Source organism: Phasianus colchicus, chromosome 1 (genome assembly GCF_987193195.1).
Source record: "Phasianus colchicus chromosome 1, bPhaCol1.hap1.1, whole genome shotgun sequence".
In the NCBI taxonomy this organism is placed as follows: Eukaryota; Metazoa; Chordata; class Aves; order Galliformes; family Phasianidae; genus Phasianus; species Phasianus colchicus.
In genome coordinates this window covers 1,707,913-1,725,881 of record NC_143436.1, presented here as the reverse complement: position 1 = coordinate 1,725,881, position 17,969 = coordinate 1,707,913, and the positions used below count along the sequence as shown (strand labels likewise).

Here is a 17,969-nt window from a genome sequence, read left to right as displayed (position 1 = left end):
GCCCATGTGTCACTCAGCTGCATCACCTGGGGGTCCTCAGTGGGCTGCACACCTCTGGTATGGCAGCTGAAATCCCAAAGAGGGAACTTTTATCCTCAGCTGGCTGTAGCTGCTCCTAATTTTAGACAAGCATCCTTAGCAAGTGGCTATTTACCAAAACAGCTAATGAAGTTCATTAGAGGAGAGCCGGGTGAGTCACAAAACCTCTGCTCCAAGTGCCACCTCAGCACCATTTTCCATTTTTTCTACTACAGTTACAACTCACAGAGCAAAGCAGGCGAGATCCCCACCACGCACCAAAAAGTTATTTAAAACAACCAAGGATTGTATTACAAAATTATTTTATTAAAGAACTCAATTACTGGATAATCACCGGTACAAAAATAAAGCTAACAATACATTCTTCCTCTGGACTTCCTTCAGGAACAGCAAAAGTCCAAAGTTGAATTTTACAGCAGTACTTGCACTGAAAACCAACAGGAACTAAGTTCTATTGACAGCACATGGCATTATGCATGAAGATTTATTAAATTTTCATGGTAGAAGGGATGCAAGGGCATCCTACAGAGGCACTGAACCCAGCTTCCTTCCTAGAAGTTATTTTCCGGGCTGCTTTCCAGATCATAAAAGGCCACAGCAAAAAAATAAAAAAAATAAAGGTAAAAAAATATATATATGAAAAAGAACCCAAAGCCTCCAGGGAGGCTGAACAGAATCTCCCAGGGCTCCCAAGCCATGATCCTGTGGCCATTCATGCTTCATTTTTGTTACAAAGCTCAAAGCCTCCAGGTTTGAGCCTGCCAGAAGCCAAGCAGGTTGTGATAAATCTAACAAAGATGATTCAGGTTCGTGAGCAGTGGAAAAAACAGCAAATTCCAACACTTTTGATAGTCCTCACACCAAAATACCTAAAATTAAAAGCTGACATCTGTGCAGCTGACCGGTCACAGGGCTTAATAAAGCCAGTAATTAAAGCCTAATTACCATCAAGCATAAAAGCACTGTGTGACAGGAGTTAGAATGCAGCCTCTGCTCATCATCCTCTACGAGGTTTACGCCATGCATTTTCCCAATGCCACACATGTCACTGGATTTGTGGCACTGAGAGCCCACTCACCACAAAGTCTGCACCTAACAACGTGAGAGCTCTAAAAAATGTGACACAAAGCTCTATCAGAGTGAACACAAGGAGAAAATGATGTATTAGATGATTTAACTCTACATCGTAACACTTAGCCATAATGAAGGATACCAAAACCCCAAAGAAAGGCAACGTGACCCAAATCCGTGATGAACGAGGTCAAAACCTCAAAGAAAGCCAACGTGATCCTCATCCATAATGAATGAGGTCAAAACCCCAAAGAAAGTCAATGTGATCCTCATCCACGGTGGACAAAACAAAAACCCAAAAGAAAGTCAACGTGATCCTCATTCATGATGAATGAGGTCAAAATCCCAAAGTCAACACGATCTTCATCTATGGTGAACAAAACCAAAATCCTAAAGGAAGTCAATGTGGTCCTTATACACGACAAATGAGATGAAAACCCCAAAGAAAGTCAACGTGATCTTCATCCATGATGGATGAGACCAAAACCCCAGAAAAAGTCAACGTGATCCTCATCCGTGGGGAACAAGACCAAACACCCAAAGAAAGTCAATGTGATCCTCATCCATGATGAATGAGGTCAAAACCCCAAAGAAAATCAGTGTGATCCTTTGTCATGCCGGACAAAAACAAATCCCAAAGTCAACATGATCCTTAGCCATCCTGGACAAGACCAAAATCCTAAAGAAAGTTAATGTGATTCCCAGTCATGATGGAAAAGACGAAAACTCCAACGAAAATCAATGTGATTCTCAACCTTCCAAAGCAGCCATCAGTCAGACACTTCCTCTTTCCCACCAATGTTCTACCAGACATAAAAAAAAAATAGAAAACAGAACGATTTCTCATCCGTTTCTCCACTGTTAGGACACGAGAAGAGCAACCCCATTTGCTCTAAGGATGAGCAACGTGCTACAGATGACACAACAGCCAAGGTAACATCAAAACACAAATGCATAAAACTGTGAAAAATGACACAAATCACCCAGCCAGAAGTGAGGCCAGCAGCTCAAAGACAAGCACACCATGCCAAAAGGTCTCAAATTCTGGAAACAGCGAAGGGAGCTCTAGGTGAGGGGAGTACAGATCCAAATCTTGAAAATATGCCCAGAAAATATTTCTGCAGGTTATCAAAATGAGCAGTAGATGCAAAAGAGCTTTTCCTGTGCATGGTTAGGGTGGGGATTTTGTGCTCTGTGATGGTTATTTATGGTTCCCAATTCCAAACAGCTCTGGAAGCAGTGGGAACCCCGTGGTCACACTGCAGCCCAATAGGAGGGGGGAGGAGGAGTAAAGGGAAGAAGTAAAAACAAAACAAAACAAAACAAAAACCACAAAGGGACAAACTAAAAAAAGGGGGGAGAACAGGGGAAAACAGAAAAAGAAGGGAAAAAAAGGGAGAAGAAAAAAATGGGGAAAAATTTAAAAAGGGGGGGGAGGGGGAAAAATATAAATAGTGGAAAAGGAAAAAAATTAAATGGGGGAAAAAGTATTAAAAAAAAAAGCAAAGTAAAAAAACCTAACAGGAAGGAAAAGGGGGAAAATGTAGAAGGAAACATTAAAAAGGGGATAAAAGAAAAAAAAGGAGTGGAAAAAAAATAAAGAGAGGGAGAAAAATTACAAGGGAGGACAAATGAAAAAAAAGAAGGGGGAAAATAAAATAAGAAGGAAATGAAAAAAGGGAGAAAACTTTAGAAATGGATGGAAGGAAAAAAATAACAAGGGAAATAAAAAAAAAGTAGAAAAATGTTAAGGAGAAAAAACAAGGGAAAATAAGAAATAAAAAAAAAAGTAAAAAGGGGGGGGGAAAGGTGAAAATTTTTAAAAAAATAAGGGAAGAAATAAAAAGGAAAAAATAGGAAAAAACAGAAAAGGAAAAACAAAAAAAGGAAAAAATAAAAAGGGAAAGGTGAAAAACCAAAAGGGAAAAGCAAAAAAAAAAAAAACATAAAAAAGGAAAAGCAAAGAAAAACAAAAAGGGAAAAGCAAAGAAACAAAAAAAAAATTAAAAAGGGAAAAGCAAAAAAAAAATTAAAAAGGGAAAAGCAAAAAAAAAATTAAAAAGGGAAAAGCAAAAAAAAATAAATAAAAAGGGAAAAGCAAAAAAAAATTAAATAAAAAGGGAAAAGCAAAAAAATTAAATAAAAAGGGAAAAGCAAAAAAATAAATAAAAAGGGAAAAGCAAAAAAATAAATAAAAAGGGAAAAGCAAAAAAATAAATAAAAAGGGAAAAGCAAAAAAATAAATAAAAAGGGAAAAGCAAAAAAATAAATAAAAAGGGAAAAGCAAAAAAAAATAAAAAAAGAGGAAAGCAAAAAAATTAAATAAAAAGGGGAAAGCAAAAAAGGGAAACTGGATAAAATAAAAAGGGAAACTGGATAAACTAGATAAAATAAAAAGAAAAAAAAAACAGATAAAATAAAAAGGAAAAAAACCTAGATAAAATAAAAAGGAAAAAAAACTAGATAAAATAAAAAGGAAAAAAAACTAGATAAAATAAAAAGGAAAAAAAACTAGATAAAATAAAAAGGAAAACACTAGATAAAATAAAAAGGAAAAAAACTAGATAAAATAAAAAGGAAAAAAACTAGATAAAATAAAAAGGAAAAAAAACTAGGTAAAAAGGAAAAACTAGATAAAATAAGAAGGAAAAACAGATAACATAAAAAAGAAAAAACAGATGAAATAAAAAAAATAGATAAAAAGGAAAATAGAAAAAAAAAAGCAAAAAATAAAAAGGGGAGGAATAGAAAAAGAGGAGGTGGGAAAATTAAAAAAAAGAAAAAAAAAAAGAAAAAAGGAGGGAAACTAAAGAGCAAGCACACCGGGAGCGCCCGGCAGAACCACGGACGGGCCGCGATAGGAAGGAGCGGCGGCGGGGCGCACAAAATGGCAGAGGGGTCCCCGCCGCTCCTCCCGCGCTCGGCCCGGCGCTGCCCCGCGTCCGCGGGCCCGGCCCGATCCCCCAGCCGACCCCAAAGCCGGGAGCGCTCCGCGAGGCCTTCCCGACCCCCCCCGCGGTCTCCCGGACCCCCTCCCGGGGCGGCGCGGCCCGGCGCGGGGCGGCGGGGCCGGGGGTGCTGGCGGCCGGCGGGGGCCCCCGCGTTGCTGCGGCTGCGCCGGGGCTGGAGGAGCTGGAGATTGCGCGGTAGGACACTCACCTCAGAGCGGCTGCGCTGCGGCGGGCCTGCGCCGTGCGGCCTCCGGCGGGAGGCGGCCGGGGACGGGGAGAGCGAGAGGAGAGGGGGGAAAGCGGCGCGGCCCGGGCGGAGCCGCCGCAATGGCGGAGGGGAGAGGCGGGGAGCGGCGAGCGGAGAGCGGCGGCGGCGGGAGGAGGCCGGGGGGAGAGGGAGAGAAGGGGGGGGGGGGGGAGGAGGACGTATGGCGTCATAGCGCGGCGCCGCCGCCATGATGGGGAGGGAGAGGGCCGCGCGGCGGGCGCCATCTTGGGGAGGGCGGTGTGGGGGTAATGGGGAGAGAGGAGGCGCCATCTTGGGGAGGGGGCGGTGGCGGCGGCGCCATCTTGGGGAGGGCTGAGGGGTGACGGGGGCTGGGGTGAGGAGCGCGAGGCGCCATCTTGGGGAGGGCGTGGCGCCGTGGCCTGACGGGAAAGACGCCATCTTGGGGAGGTCGCAGCAGCGCTCCCCGTTACCTCGTAGCCCCTCAGCGCCTCTTATTTTATTTTTTTTTTTTCCTGTGAAAAATAAACATTTTGGATCGTTGCCCGGCGACGTTTTCTTTGCCTCAGCCACCGCAAAGCGCCCAGGGAGTGTCGGGGTGGGGGAAGCTGCGTTGCTGAGGGGAGTTGGGTTGTGTAGAAAGGAGATGAAAATCAGGCGAAGCCGTACGCGGGACTTCAGAGTTTATTGTGTGACGTTTGGGGTTCAGAGCTGTGGGGGGGGGGGGGGGGGGGTGACAGGGGACATCTGTGGGCTTCCGGTGGTAAGCTGAAGTATGAGCGATTTAAGTGATCTGATGTGAAGATGGTGAGGGAAATAATAAAAGTAGGGCTAATTGTGGTTAATAGGAGGGATTTTAAGGAGGGATTTCAGAATGAAGCTGTCAGGGGTGGGATGTTTTCCTCACAGCTGGAGGATGGGTGCGAGGAGGGAGGAGAGTCTGAAAAACAGAGGAAGGAGGCAAAGGAAATAACAAAAATAGGGACAAATCCATTTTACAGGAAGGATTTTAAGAAAGGATCGCTTAAATGCAATGAAGACGTCAAGCATGAAGTGTTTTCCTCACATCTAAAGGACGCTGTGAATGGGCGCTTCCAATTGGAAGTGTAAGGGAGGAGGATTTGAAATACAGAGGAAAAAGGTGGTGAAATAATAAAAATAGGTATAAATCCATTTTACAGGAAGGATTTTAAGAAAGGATCACTTAAATGCAATGAAGACATCGAGTATGAGGTGTTTTCCTCACGTCTAAAGCATGGTGAGGATGGGTGCTTCCAATGGGAAGTGTAAGGGAGGAGGATTTGAAATACAGAGGAAAAAGGAGGGGAAGAAAATTAAAAATAGATCTAATTCTGATTAAGAGGAGGGATTTTAAGAAGGGATTTCAGACTGAAGCTATCAGGTTTGAGATGTTTTCCTCATGGCTAAAGGATGGGTGCGAGGAGGGAGGTTAACAGGAGCTTGTTTGCAGCTGGAAAACAAAAATATTTTCAGGAATATTCCTTAAGGTGTGTGTTAGGCATTCTGCTGGAGATCTGCCAGGTGAAATATTCAGTTGCTTTCAATTATAGTAATCAGAGTTTTATTTTTCTTGGCATAAATATATATATATTTCTTATTTTTTAAATTTCAGGACATCAAGCTACCATCTGTGCCTGGTAGAAACCTCTTCCATGGGTATGTCAGAGTTATACAAACGTTGTTATCCTAATACCCATTCATGGTGGTTTATAACTCCCTTTAGAATCATAGAAACATCCAGGTTGAAAAGACCTCTGACATCACCAAGTCCAACCCCAGCTCATCCCCACTGTGCCCACTGAACCACATCCTTCATTGCTACATCTCCACACTATTGAATACCTCCAGGGACAGTGACCCCACTAGGTACCCATTCCAGTGCCTGACCACTCTGAGAAGACATTTTTCCTAATATCCAGTGCCAGTCTCTGTGAAATAGGAAGCATCTTAACATTCTGACCATCTCTCAGCCCTCTGCGCATTTTATAAACTGATAAATGAAGGAATAACTTCATCCCATCGATGGAATGAAACACAGCCACCAATTTTTTTTCAGTTAACAAATGGAATAAAGCTGTAAATGGCCTCCGAGGGCAGGTGCTTATGACCACACTGCATCCATCTGAAGGTGGAAGAATATGGAAAGTGTGGTAAGAAGAACTGCAGAGCCAGCTGAGTCAATTGGCATGCGTGTCAGGTCAGCTCAGGATCGAATGTCCACTCTGCAGAGTCACACTCCATTTGTTGCCTCTGCAGTGCCCCTGCATTTCTTTGGGAGCTTTGCAGCCACATGCACACTCTCACAGCATGTTGTGGGGGGAAAAAAAAAACAACAAAAAACACCTCTGCTTTTTGCACAAATGCTGATAAACTCAGGGACTCTGAGTTTGAGATGCTCTAGGTTTCTGTTATTGGTCATCTGTGAGTTCAAGTGTGGGCCAAATGGTAACTTATGTCAGTTGCCCCTGGTGGGGTTTGCTGCTCCTTGAAGCAGGGTGAAGCTTAGCCAGCGCATTCAGATGTGTGGAAGCAGCTGATGTGGACTAATAGCTATGGAATTCCCTTGTGCTAATCATCAGCTTTGGAACAAGGCCACATGCCACCCGAGCAGCGTGGTATAACCCAAACTTCCACAGGATGAAGGTCACTTTCTAGTATATCACAGGGAGGCAGATTCACTCCAAGCTACCAAGACATTTTTGTAATGGTAGGATGTGATAACACTGCAATAGCTTCAGGAGGCTCTGGAATCTCCCACAGTGGAGGTTTTAAAGACAAGTTAGACAAATACTGCTCAGGAATGCCGCAGGTGGAGTTGTTTGTGCCTCAGGGAGAGGGATGGCTTACACCAAGGTCCCATCCAACTGCATTTTTCAGCCACGTGTCACTAACTGGTTTGGAATAGGCAGATGAAGCCACGAGATGTTGAAAGTGCATGTTTACAAGGCAATGGCTTGGGCTGGGCCTAACACATGCCCTTTTTTTTTCCCCTACCCCTCTCAAAGAGTTCTTATCTGAAGACTGCAGATTGGACCCAAGCCTCTCAATGGGCAAGGACACGGACATTCATTTGGAATGCACCAGATAAGTCCTCAAGAGGCAGAATTTCCCAGAGTAAACAAACTAACTCTTTTTACAGAATTGAATGTCAGTGCATTTCCCCAGGTTTTCACGCTGCCCTTGTGTCATAGGCTCACACTCCTATGGGAAAAGAGGTGCCAAAAGGCTAACTGTGAGTTCAAATGGATGTTTTGCAAACAGAAGGGTAGGGAACATAAGTTGCACACCTGTGGGAGTGCCAGGACATGACAAATCCAGCATCTAGAAGGACGGGGAGAGATTAGCTGGGCAAAGGCAAACAATGCATGGTGGAAAAGGTGAGTTCTGGTGACAGAGTGGGTCCAGAAAAGCTCAGATGTCCACATCTTTGGCCTGGAAAGAGAATGTGGAAGGGATAATGTGCCAGAGTAGCCAGTACAGAAATACAAACCAAACAGCAGCCTCCAGTAATGGAGGGTGTGGCTGTGGGAGTGCAGCTGTGTCACAATCAGAAGGTTTGCAAGTGAGAAAAAGTTCTGTGGACTTTTAGGGACCACAAAGGAAGATTATGTTTCTATAAGGGGATGAGGCACATGATGATTGAGCAGAAGAAACTGAGCAGTTTTTAAACATTCAAGTCCAATCAGAAGGGAAATACTACAGACACATCTTTTCCCAGATTAAAAAAAAAAAAAAAAAAAAAAGCATCCATTACTTTCCTTTAACAGAAATCTTTGCAACAGTTATTGTCCAGTAATGTGCAATAACATTGATTTGCAGGGCACATAAAGAGCCAGACTTGGTTTTCATTACTCTAGGGAGAATGTTGATAGTGCAATGAGTTTGTTAGAAGTAGTCTTGATTGGGTTCTGGTTGCTGCAGCTCCTCTGGAGTCAGATTAGACCAAAGCTGAGTCAGGATTTGGGGAGAATTTCTGCAATAAAAATCTGTTATGATTTGTGCTGCCATCAAAATCCACACAGATGCTGTAATTCTGGAGAGCTGCTGCTGTTGGATGGAGGATTCTTGCAGCATCACCCAAAGCCTGACCTTTACCCTCAGTTCTTCAGCGTGGTGTGAACATCTAGGAGCAGCCTGGACTGGGGCTGAAACCACTGTTTTGGTGATGATTCCACAACAAAATGGGGTCTGAATGTGCAGCAGTACGACTGATACATGGCTACTCTTGGAGACAGCAGCTTTACAGTCATGGTTCTTCTCTTGCAGCATCCAGTAACCAGTCTGGCTTTTGGTCTTGCCCTGCATCAACATGCCTTTTCATTTCACTTCCTCTCATAATTAGTGATTAATTTTTTGTTCTGCTGGTATCCAGACGAGTGTGATTCTCTGGTCTCCATGAAACAGCAGTAATAGTAACAACTACCTGGAGAATGGCATGGAAGAACACAGTTAGGCCTTTCAGTGCCTTTTCCTTCATGTTCAGCACCAAATTGCAGCAGATCTTACAGCCAAAATAGTTAATGGAGAGTCAGAGACGAGACGCTACAGAAAGAAGAAATGCTATAGGAACTCTGTTGGCAGGAAGACTTTTCTCTCCCATCCCCACATTCTGCCCTAATCTTATTTTTAAATACAAGGCGATTTCCCCTTGGCTGGGCTAGCTGTCTGCACACAATTACACTTCTCTATTATTAGTGAGAGTGAGAAGGGCTGAGTTTACAACTGTGCAGGAGAGATAAGCTCAAGACGACTGTGTTTCCTCTCCAAGGGGCTGTCGAGCTGTGTTCAACTCTGCATCTGAGACACTGCTGTCCTGAAATGGGGAGGAATTCTTGTCCTCTGAACGGGGATGCCCAAAAGGAGCAGGCTGGGTGAGTTTCTTCTAATGGAAGATTAGACAGAAAATCTCTCACATGATTTTACCCTCTTCATCCAGGACACTGGAGTCACAGGAGTTTCTGAGCTTTCTGATACCCATTTTTATGTCAGAATAATCACATCCTGAACTCCTTTTACTAAATGAACTAAAGAATCTACACAACTAGTCTAAGTGTAGATACAGATGCAGACATTTATAGGAGATTAATGCCACGAGTCTCAGTTTTATGGCTCTCCCATATAGCAACATGCAAGGAGAAAAACTGCACATCAGAAGTGCTAATTGTTACCTTCAACAGCAGTAAAAAACAGACCAAAACAACAAGAATAGCAGGTTTCAATAATGGGACTTGGGTATGAAAAGTAAAAAAAAAAAAAAAGTGCACTTTGCACTTGCTTAACTGAAAAAGCTGAAATGAAGGAATGTTAGGGGAAAGGAGATGTAACAAGTGTGAGGAATCAAAGCATCTGCACTTAGAAGAAAACAGAGCTGCTCCTTGGACATTTTCTGAGGGCACACTGTAATTAACAGTTATTCCCAAGATGTCTGTTGTCAAAAGGTGCCAAAATTCCTCGATAAGTTATCTCAGGAGCCAAAACAACAGGTGACAGAAGGACTGTTGCTTTCAAGGACACCACTTCAGGTCACACCATTCAGATGAGCTGAGCACCATGGAAAGCTTGATAATTATTATTGGATTAAGGCAGTGCCTAGTGCTAATAAAGTTGCAATATGCCCAAAACAATGCTTGAGCATTGTTTATCCTGAACAACAGAAGCACAGGGAGAGATTACATAAAATTAAGATCACGAGAGGAGGCAATGCTATCAACAATATTAAAAGAAATAGTAATTTCATAAGTAATTTCATTTTCTTCCATTCCTGCAAGTCACGTCAGAAGCTTTAAACCAACTATGCCTCTCTTTATCAAGCCCTCTTATGAAGCAAGGATGGGAAACTACCAGAATCCTCAAAAGCAAATGACATAGGAAAGGAATTCTCTCCATAGGTAAGCATTACAAATTTCAAGAAGACCAGCCAACCTACGTAACATTCTGAACTGCCATTGGAAAAATCCCACAGAAGCTCTCACATTCTGTGTAAGCAAGGAGGGAGCCAGATCGTTCCTGGAATGCAGTGAGCAATCCAAGCTTTTGTAACCATGTATTCAATGTGCAAGTGCTTCATTATCCAGCATCAGTCACTTGGTCAATGAGCAGATTTATTTTGCAAACATTATAGTCCAACAAATGAGCAGTTTGCCATGAATGTGAAAATGAAATGTCATCTCAGGATGCGTGGAGGACTCTTCACCAGCTGGTTATCCTTGTACTTTGCAGAACAGGAACCTTACTGAATGACACAAAAAAAGGATCCCCAAGAGATGTACGACCTATTGGAATCACCCTGAGAGAAAGAAAAGGTTTTTCTGAAGTTAAATGTTTTATTTGTTTGTTTGTTTGTTTCAACTTGCACTAAGCAGTATTTAACATTTTGGCTTTCTTCACATAATCCAGTTATGCTGTTTGTCCTGCTAGCATTAAAGAGGGGCTTCCTTTTAGCTCACAGGACCACTTATCCTATTGCTTTTTGTTTCAGCTATTATAAATACTCTAACATTCAACAGTAATTACAGGTGAACTTTTAAAGCACTTGGTCCAAGCATTTTCACCAAAGGGCAAACTGCTTCATTCATGACATACAGTCATGGCCATCCCAAGGAAGACACTAAGCTACACTAAGCTTTTTCCTCATTTTTCTTAAACATTTCTCTTTTTCAGTGCCAGTTACAATGAGAAGATGGTTTGGACTCCCGAATTCACTGAATACCTCCAGAAAACCACCAATAACTGGGTGACACACTAGGATGCAACAAAAACACCCCAGCATCTGGAATGGAGAGCTTCAATACCTGCAAACGTCGTGGCACCCAGACAGCACATCTGAGAGAGCAACCACTGCTGTGAGTGCTTGTTTTTTGGTCCTTCCCATCTTTTGTACAACAGTTACTGACAAAAGGGAGAAAAAGCTCACACCTTTTTTAGCATAAGCAGGAAGTGAGAAGCTGAGGAAAAAAATACATTAAAGTTGGATGACATTTTTTTATTCCCGTGAGACATCTGAAATGGCTGGAGGGGACCAAGTCAGTGGAAATGGCAAATGAGACAGGAGTTAACCCACCAAAACCTCAATTTTATTTACTTCTGTGGTCACTATTTAGTGCCAGCATCTAATGTGCATTTTGGATAAAAGTTTTTCTTTAAATATCTGCCATGGTAACTTCTTCATTCTGGAGATAGCATTTATGACCACAGAAGTCTTCAGCTGTCCTCCTCTGAACTTGGGAAATAACATCCAGGGCATTTCCTAAAGTGAAAAATGAGACAATGTGTATGTGCTGTTTCTCAAGCCTTTCTTAAGTTTCATAAAGTTCTGCAATGCTTTTCTTAAAATGTCAAAATAACGCATTAGGAAATACCATGCAACACACAAGTGTTGGCTGAAGAATATTCTAATACCAAGTGTGGTGAATAATGGCTGTTTACAGGAGTTAAACAAAAAGACATCACTCTCAAAAGTCTTTTGACTCTCCCACTGTACCCCACCCACAAATATGCACGTCAGCATCCGGTGTATTTTTAACAGCCTGGTTTTGGTACATAACTTCCTACACAAAAGGGACACTCCATGTACTCCAGCAGCACACTGTGCATGGCTGTTAAGTAGCAGCAAGACGAGGGATACCCTACTACTGAGAAATGTAAGAGATGATGGGCAAAACACTGTGAAATTCCTTTGCAAAGGGATGTAAAGGAAAGGGTCTTGAGCTTCCAGTTCCCTCTCAAAAGATTCTTTGGGGATTTGAGCAGAATCAGTTTTATTCATCATAAACTCAGCTTATAAAGTCTGTACTCCAGCAGGAAGAAGAGCCTGCCACAGTATTCAACTTGTACATGTTGTGATGGAACAGAGATATCTGTTATACAGCAGCAATGGAGTCTCCCATGAAGCTGCATCCATTCGAGCTGGACTGTTTCTCAGAAGTCAGCAGCAGTTGGTGGATGTTTGAAGCACCGTATTCAAGTAGAGAATCAACCAATTTTAAAATCCAAACTGTTATTTCAAGGTGTCTGCTGGTCTTCATTAACCACAGGACAGCCTGAATTACATGCAAAATTGAGATGGATGAGGGTGTGGGAGAGGGAAAAAGGGGGAAAAAAAGTGTTTAATTTTGCAGTTTGGGATGGCTGGAAGGGCTTTCTTGTCTGCTATCAAAGAACTGAATGGCAGCTTCTCAGACATTCTTGAAAGCAGAGCCTTCATCCTTTGCACTTCACTGGTCACCATCTGGTATGCATCATACAAAAGCAGATTTGGGGGTTTTTAAAGAGAAAACAACTAATGATATTTCACTACTTGTTCCAGTCAGTTTTGCTCACTAAAACTTGAAATTGTTGTAGCTGCAGTCTATCTCATATGTAAGAAGAGCTTTGCTTCCCTGCAGCAGTTGTATCAGATCAGCCCACACGTCTGTTCTGAGCAGCATACTGTCTGCCTGCTGGCTGGATAACAGCTTCAGAGGAAACTGCAGTAATGCTGCAAGAGGTGATTGTAGAGAAAGTTGCCCAGAAGGAAATTATGTCCCTAAATATTTGCTCCACATCCAATTGTTCTTATGTTAGGAGATGGTGTTGCTCCTCAGCTTTTCCTCCTGCAAACTGACCCTGGATGAGAAACAGAAATGCCAGTGGTGGGGGACAGCCCTGTGACACCAAGTAGTTCCTACCTTGGAAACATCTGTCCCTTAATGCTCTGTGCAGCAAGTATATCACACAAAGAGGAAATGCTTCATTTTTTAACAAACAGTATAAGATTATAAATATAGAGAGCCAACTGCTCCTCTCTTGCTTTGGAACACCGTTACCAGGAGGAAATAGTTGCAAACATATGTTGTGACCAAAGACTTCCTGGTGGGTGATGGGGAAGCAAGACTTTGAATAAGTGCTGAAGAAGACTCATCTATGAGTGGCAGAGCAAAATGGTACTGCAAACCACATCCCTGATACAGCAGTACATACCAACAGCAGGCTATCAGCAAGGAAACAGGGTCCCCACCATGACTTTCTTGGCACATACATGAAAAATTCAGTAGAGCACTGCAGTAGCTCACATAATCTACACGACAGTAGTTGGCCTGCAAACCAATGCCACAAAACCATGATTTTATCAAGTTAAGTCTCTTCATAGAGGGAAGATGTTAAGATGGAGAAATAGCATAAAGCTGTACAGGTGTTTATCAGTTTGTGTCAGACCTGTTGTAATTGGCAGCTCTGCTGCCTGTAACACAAAGCTATCTGGAAGTCAGAAAGGTGCAGCACCACCACGTACAGTTAATCAATCAGAAATGGCCTTGGGGAAGGGCTCCAAGCTGGCTTACTGCTCAGCTGCAGATGTTCAGCCCTGAGAAACCAGCTGAAGTTCTTCCTGTGCACATCACACTGCTGCTTGATGTAGGGAGTGGTTTTGCACGCTCACTTTTGCTCAAATATTCGGGAGACCTGGAACATCTCCTCTTCCAGTAACTCTAGCCTACTTCAGATAATCTTTTCCTAACTCTTTCTCTGAGATTCTGGCTATTTTGTATTCCTTCCCACCTCTCACAGCCTGTGTCAGTTCAGGACACATCCTCTCTTGTCCCACTGCATCCTTCCAGCCGGCCTGCTGGAAGTATCTGGGAGAGATGCACAGACTCACTTGCTGTACTGCTTCACCAAGGGCTGCCTTAAACTGACATGGAGGAAATGGAGCGAAACGACTTTGATCTGTAACATAAATCTTGTGGTTTCCAGCCAGGATGTTCAGACTAACAGCGATTACCGAAAGGGGAGATTTGGTAGGTGGGCTCATCATCGCCTCTAACTTAACACAGCGTCACTGCCAGCATCTCAGCTAGATCTCCAGAATCCCACTGCAGCCAAAAGAGAACCAGCAGTACGTTTTCAGTGGGGCTTCAAGTATCACTTATCTGTCCAAATGAGGTGAATCACCCAGATATGCAGACTGCATCGCACAGCTCTTTTGACCCAGAAAGGGAGCACCAGGCGACTCTCAGAGCTGCTGCAAAAGTATTTGACACTGATGATCTCAGTGTGGTATCTGCTATCTGAGCTCAAGTTTCCACCAGCACTGGTTGAAAGAGCTGGAGGCACACCCACATTGGGGAGCACTTTCTGTCTGCATAAGAGCAGCATTGGTATGGGATATAAAAAATAAACCCCACCACAACCCCCTCAGACTGCTGAGACTCAGTGTTTTATTCCGCACAGAACTAAGGTCTAAGGGCCACAGCTGAAATTACGACAGCACCAGTGTCACTTGCCATTTGTCACTGTAAGCTTGAGCTATAATGAGTGTCTTTGTGTGGACACAACAGTGATTATGGCAAAATATTTGAGCTAACCACTGGAGATACTGCTATGAGTCTAAAGTTCAAAAAAGTCTCTTCTTATCAGGGGAGGTTGGCTTTCATCACATCCTTTGCTTTCCAGCCAACTACTTCCGTCTCTTCCCCTTCTTTTTGGGGGAGCCAGGCCAAGGAAAGCCCCGCACCTCTAAGCAGGCAGGGACATTATGGCAGATGTAATGGGCGTTGAGCATGGCAGCTGAGCTGAGGATATCCACGTCCTTCACCACCTTCTTTGTTTTGTTTTTAGAGCTTTTGCCTTTGCCACGCTTGGGTTTGCTGCTTTTACCTGCCTGCAGAGAGAAAATGACCATGGAAACAAGTTAATTAGCCCTCTGTATTGTCCACTGAGGATCCCAAGACATCCTGGAACAGTTTCATGGCATCACAGTCCGGGCTATATTAGCTCAGAGCCCCTCACCGCAGACAAAATCTATATTTGCTCTGTAAGAATCTTTAAAGACATCAGACAGGATTGCTTAGTGTTCCACTGCACTTCTGTCTGGCTAAAATAGGTCGATGCATAATGGAAATCCCATGGTCTTTTCAATTGATTTTTTAATTAATGCATTGTAATACATTCCTAAAGTCAATTAACCATGTGCTGGGTTTTCATCCAATGCCTTTTTTTTGTCACTTACCACCTCTGCCCATCTATTTCTGTTATTTACCTAGTTTTGCACACCATTAATTAAACAATTCTGTGCAAATCATTAGAAATATTAAGGATAGGTGCAAAGGCCGTATGTAACTATCAGATGGGAACAAACCAGCTGAAGGCAGCACATGTAGCATATTTTTTCATGGAATGAGAGCACAGTTGGTATGCAACCTTCAGTCACCCAAGAGCACAGCGTGGAGGTGTACATACAGGTATAAAAGAAAAACAAAAAGTCACAAGGTCCATATAAAGTCACAGAACCACTGTCCACAAAAGGAAAAAGAAGACAAACAGAAAACAGTGTGAGCTACAGATGATGGCAGTAGTGTTTCCTATTCAGTCATTGCACACTGCAAACTTCAACACAGACATTCATCAGAGAGGGTGATGAGCCTTTCACAGACGTTAACTGGCTAGAATTTGTTGAATACTGCATGTCCTGGGATGGATTTGCTTCAGAGTGGATGCTTACAGCAGATTATGAAACAGCCTCCCAACTGCACTCCCTGTTTGTGTAATCCCAGCGGGGCCACTGACAGATTGTGTGAGCACCATTACATCCCTAGTCAGAATTTGTCCCATAGCTGATCTTTCAGAATGACAAAGATGCTTACAGCTAAGGGCAAGTGAGAAACAGGGAATGTCTTTGACTTAGAGCTGACTCACTGCTCCTGCTGCCTCTCTGCAGCGAATACGTCCGACCTCTGGGCTTTGACTGTCAGCAGTCAGTTTTTGTCAGCAACTCTCTTTTCTTCTCTTTTCTGTCTCTTATTGAATGTGACATTAGTAAGCTGCAGCCTGCAGTCAGCTCACGCAGTCCAGCACAGCCTGGAGCAGGGCTTCCCAGAAGACAAACGCTTGTGGGAAGCCAACAGACTCCTCCAGCATAGCACCACAAATGCTGTCAGGAGTCACACCTCATCCATATGTACACAGGCACACACAGCAGTGCCACAGCTAATGTCTGGCATGCCAGCCAACAGCCGTGGTGTTCCTTATGGGTTTAGCAGGCAACCAAAGCTGAGCAGCTCTTTTTTTTTGGCATGCATCTTCTTTTGGCATGCAGAGGCAACAGTTGGGCAGATGAGAGTTCCTAACAATGTCCCATTGATCCCATACAACCCAGTGTGACAACTGAACTCTTAAGTATCATCTATGTTTGTGTGGCATTTGCTGTCACCTACAAGCAACCAGATTTGGCTCCTTCTAAAAGGTATGCAGAGTTTTACAGCCTATTGCCTGTCAACATCAAGAAAGAGCCAATACCTTCAAAAAAACCAAACCTGCATTACCATGGATGAGTCCTAGCGAGCAGCACTCCACACCAAGCCCCAAGGCAGGACCCTGCAACACACAGCCATGCCATCAGTTACACACTGTGCGAAGCACTGGGATTATTCCATCCCATCTCCATCTCCGCCTCCATCCCCATCCCCACCTCCATCCATCCCCATCCCTACCTTCATCGCCTTCCCCACCTTCATCCCCATCCCCACCTTCATCCCCATCTCTATCCCCACCAACCTCCATTCCCATCCCCACCCCCTTCCCCACCTCCATCCCTATCTATCCTGATCCCCACCTCTATCCATTCCCTTCCCCACCTCCATCTATCCCTATCCCTACCTTCATCCCCTTCCCTACCTTCATCCCCTTCCCTACCTTCATCCCCTTCCCCATCTCTATCCCCATCCCCATCTCTATCCCCATCCCCACCTCCATCCATTCCCATCCCCATTCCCTTCCCCACCTCCATCCCTATCTATCCTGATCCCCACCTCTATCCATTCCTTTCCCCACCTCCATCCATCCCTATCCCTACCTTCATCCCCTTCCCTACCTTCATCCCCTTCCCCATCTCTATCCCCATCCCCACCTCCACCCATTCCCATTCCCATTCCCTTCCCCACCTCCATCCCCATCCCTACCTTCATCCCCTTCCCCATCTCTGTCCCCATCCCCACCTCCATCCATCCCCACCTCCACCCACTCCCATACCCATTCCCTTCCCCACCTCCATCCTTATCTATCCCGATCCCCACCTCCATCCATTCCCTTCCCCACCTCCATCCATCCCCTTCCCTACCTTCATCCCCTTCCCCACCTCCATCCATCCCCATCCCCTTCCCCACCTCCATTCCGATCCCCATCCCCACCTCTATCCATTCCCACCTCCATCCATTCCCATCTATCCCAGTCTCCACCTCCATCCATTCCCTTCCCCACCTCCATCCATCCCTATTCCCACACCTCCATCCCCACCTCCATCCCCTTCCCCATCCACACCTTAATCCCCTTCCCCACCTTAATCCCCTTCCCCACCTCCATCTCCATCCCCACCTCCATCCCCATCCCCATCACAATCCCCATCCCCATCCCTGTGAACCCCAAGCAGTAAACAGATCCCAATCCCAGATCCCAATCTCGATGCCGGCCGCCCCTCGCAGCCACCTCCCACCCTTCAGCCACGCGTTGCCATGGCGCCCGCCACGCCTTCCTCATTTTCACGCATGCGCGTTGCGAAGCGGAAGTCCCAGCAAGTCCAGCCCCCCCTTCAACTCACGCATGCGCAGTGAAAGGCGGAAGTTCCAGCAAGCCCAGTACCTCAAAATACGCATGCGCAATAGAAAGCGGAAGTGTCACCAAGCTCCGCCCTC

General features: G+C 44.4%; 2 protein-coding genes and 1 long non-coding RNA gene across 7 annotated transcripts in view; 1 reads left to right on the top strand and 2 right to left on the bottom strand.

Moving 5' to 3' along the window:
• Positions 1 to 4,464, bottom strand: part of NRF1 (nuclear respiratory factor 1) — a 47,921-nt gene extending 43,457 nt beyond the window's left edge. The window contains exon 1 of the mRNA XM_031605073.2: positions 4,270 to 4,464. The gene's annotated coding sequence lies outside the window, so the exon portion shown is untranslated. The remainder of the gene's footprint in view (positions 1 to 4,269) is intronic.
• On the top strand, positions 3,828 to 12,347 carry LOC116236447 (uncharacterized). Of its 4 annotated transcripts, XR_016461515.1 has the most exons (5): positions 5,027 to 5,393; positions 5,469 to 5,545; positions 5,921 to 5,964; positions 10,969 to 11,150; positions 12,109 to 12,347. It is a non-coding gene; the product is annotated as an uncharacterized LOC116236447 (long non-coding RNA). The 4 variants fall into 4 exon arrangements; XR_016461524.1 differs by lacking the exons at positions 5,027 to 5,393; positions 5,469 to 5,545 and adding an exon at positions 3,828 to 4,256 and having other exon boundaries at positions 12,106 to 12,347; XR_016461513.1 differs by lacking the exons at positions 5,027 to 5,393; positions 5,469 to 5,545 and adding an exon at positions 4,164 to 4,256.
• Positions 12,348 to 14,454: 2,107 nt separating this feature from the next.
• SMKR1 (small lysine rich protein 1) lies at positions 14,455 to 17,869 on the bottom strand. Of its 2 annotated transcripts, none has more exons than XM_031605078.2 (3): positions 17,771 to 17,869; positions 16,605 to 16,656; positions 14,455 to 14,944 (listed from the first exon to the last, which is right to left on the bottom strand). In XM_031605078.2, exons 2-3 carry the CDS (start codon positions 16,605 to 16,607, stop codon positions 14,741 to 14,743), a joined length of 207 nt encoding a protein of 68 aa, XP_031460938.1. In that variant the 5' UTR covers positions 16,608 to 16,656; positions 17,771 to 17,869; the 3' UTR covers positions 14,455 to 14,740. The 2 variants fall into 2 exon arrangements, with proteins under 2 accessions (XP_031460938.1, XP_031460937.1); XM_031605077.2 differs by having other exon boundaries at positions 17,764 to 17,838.
• Positions 17,870 to 17,969: the final 100 nt, after the last annotated feature.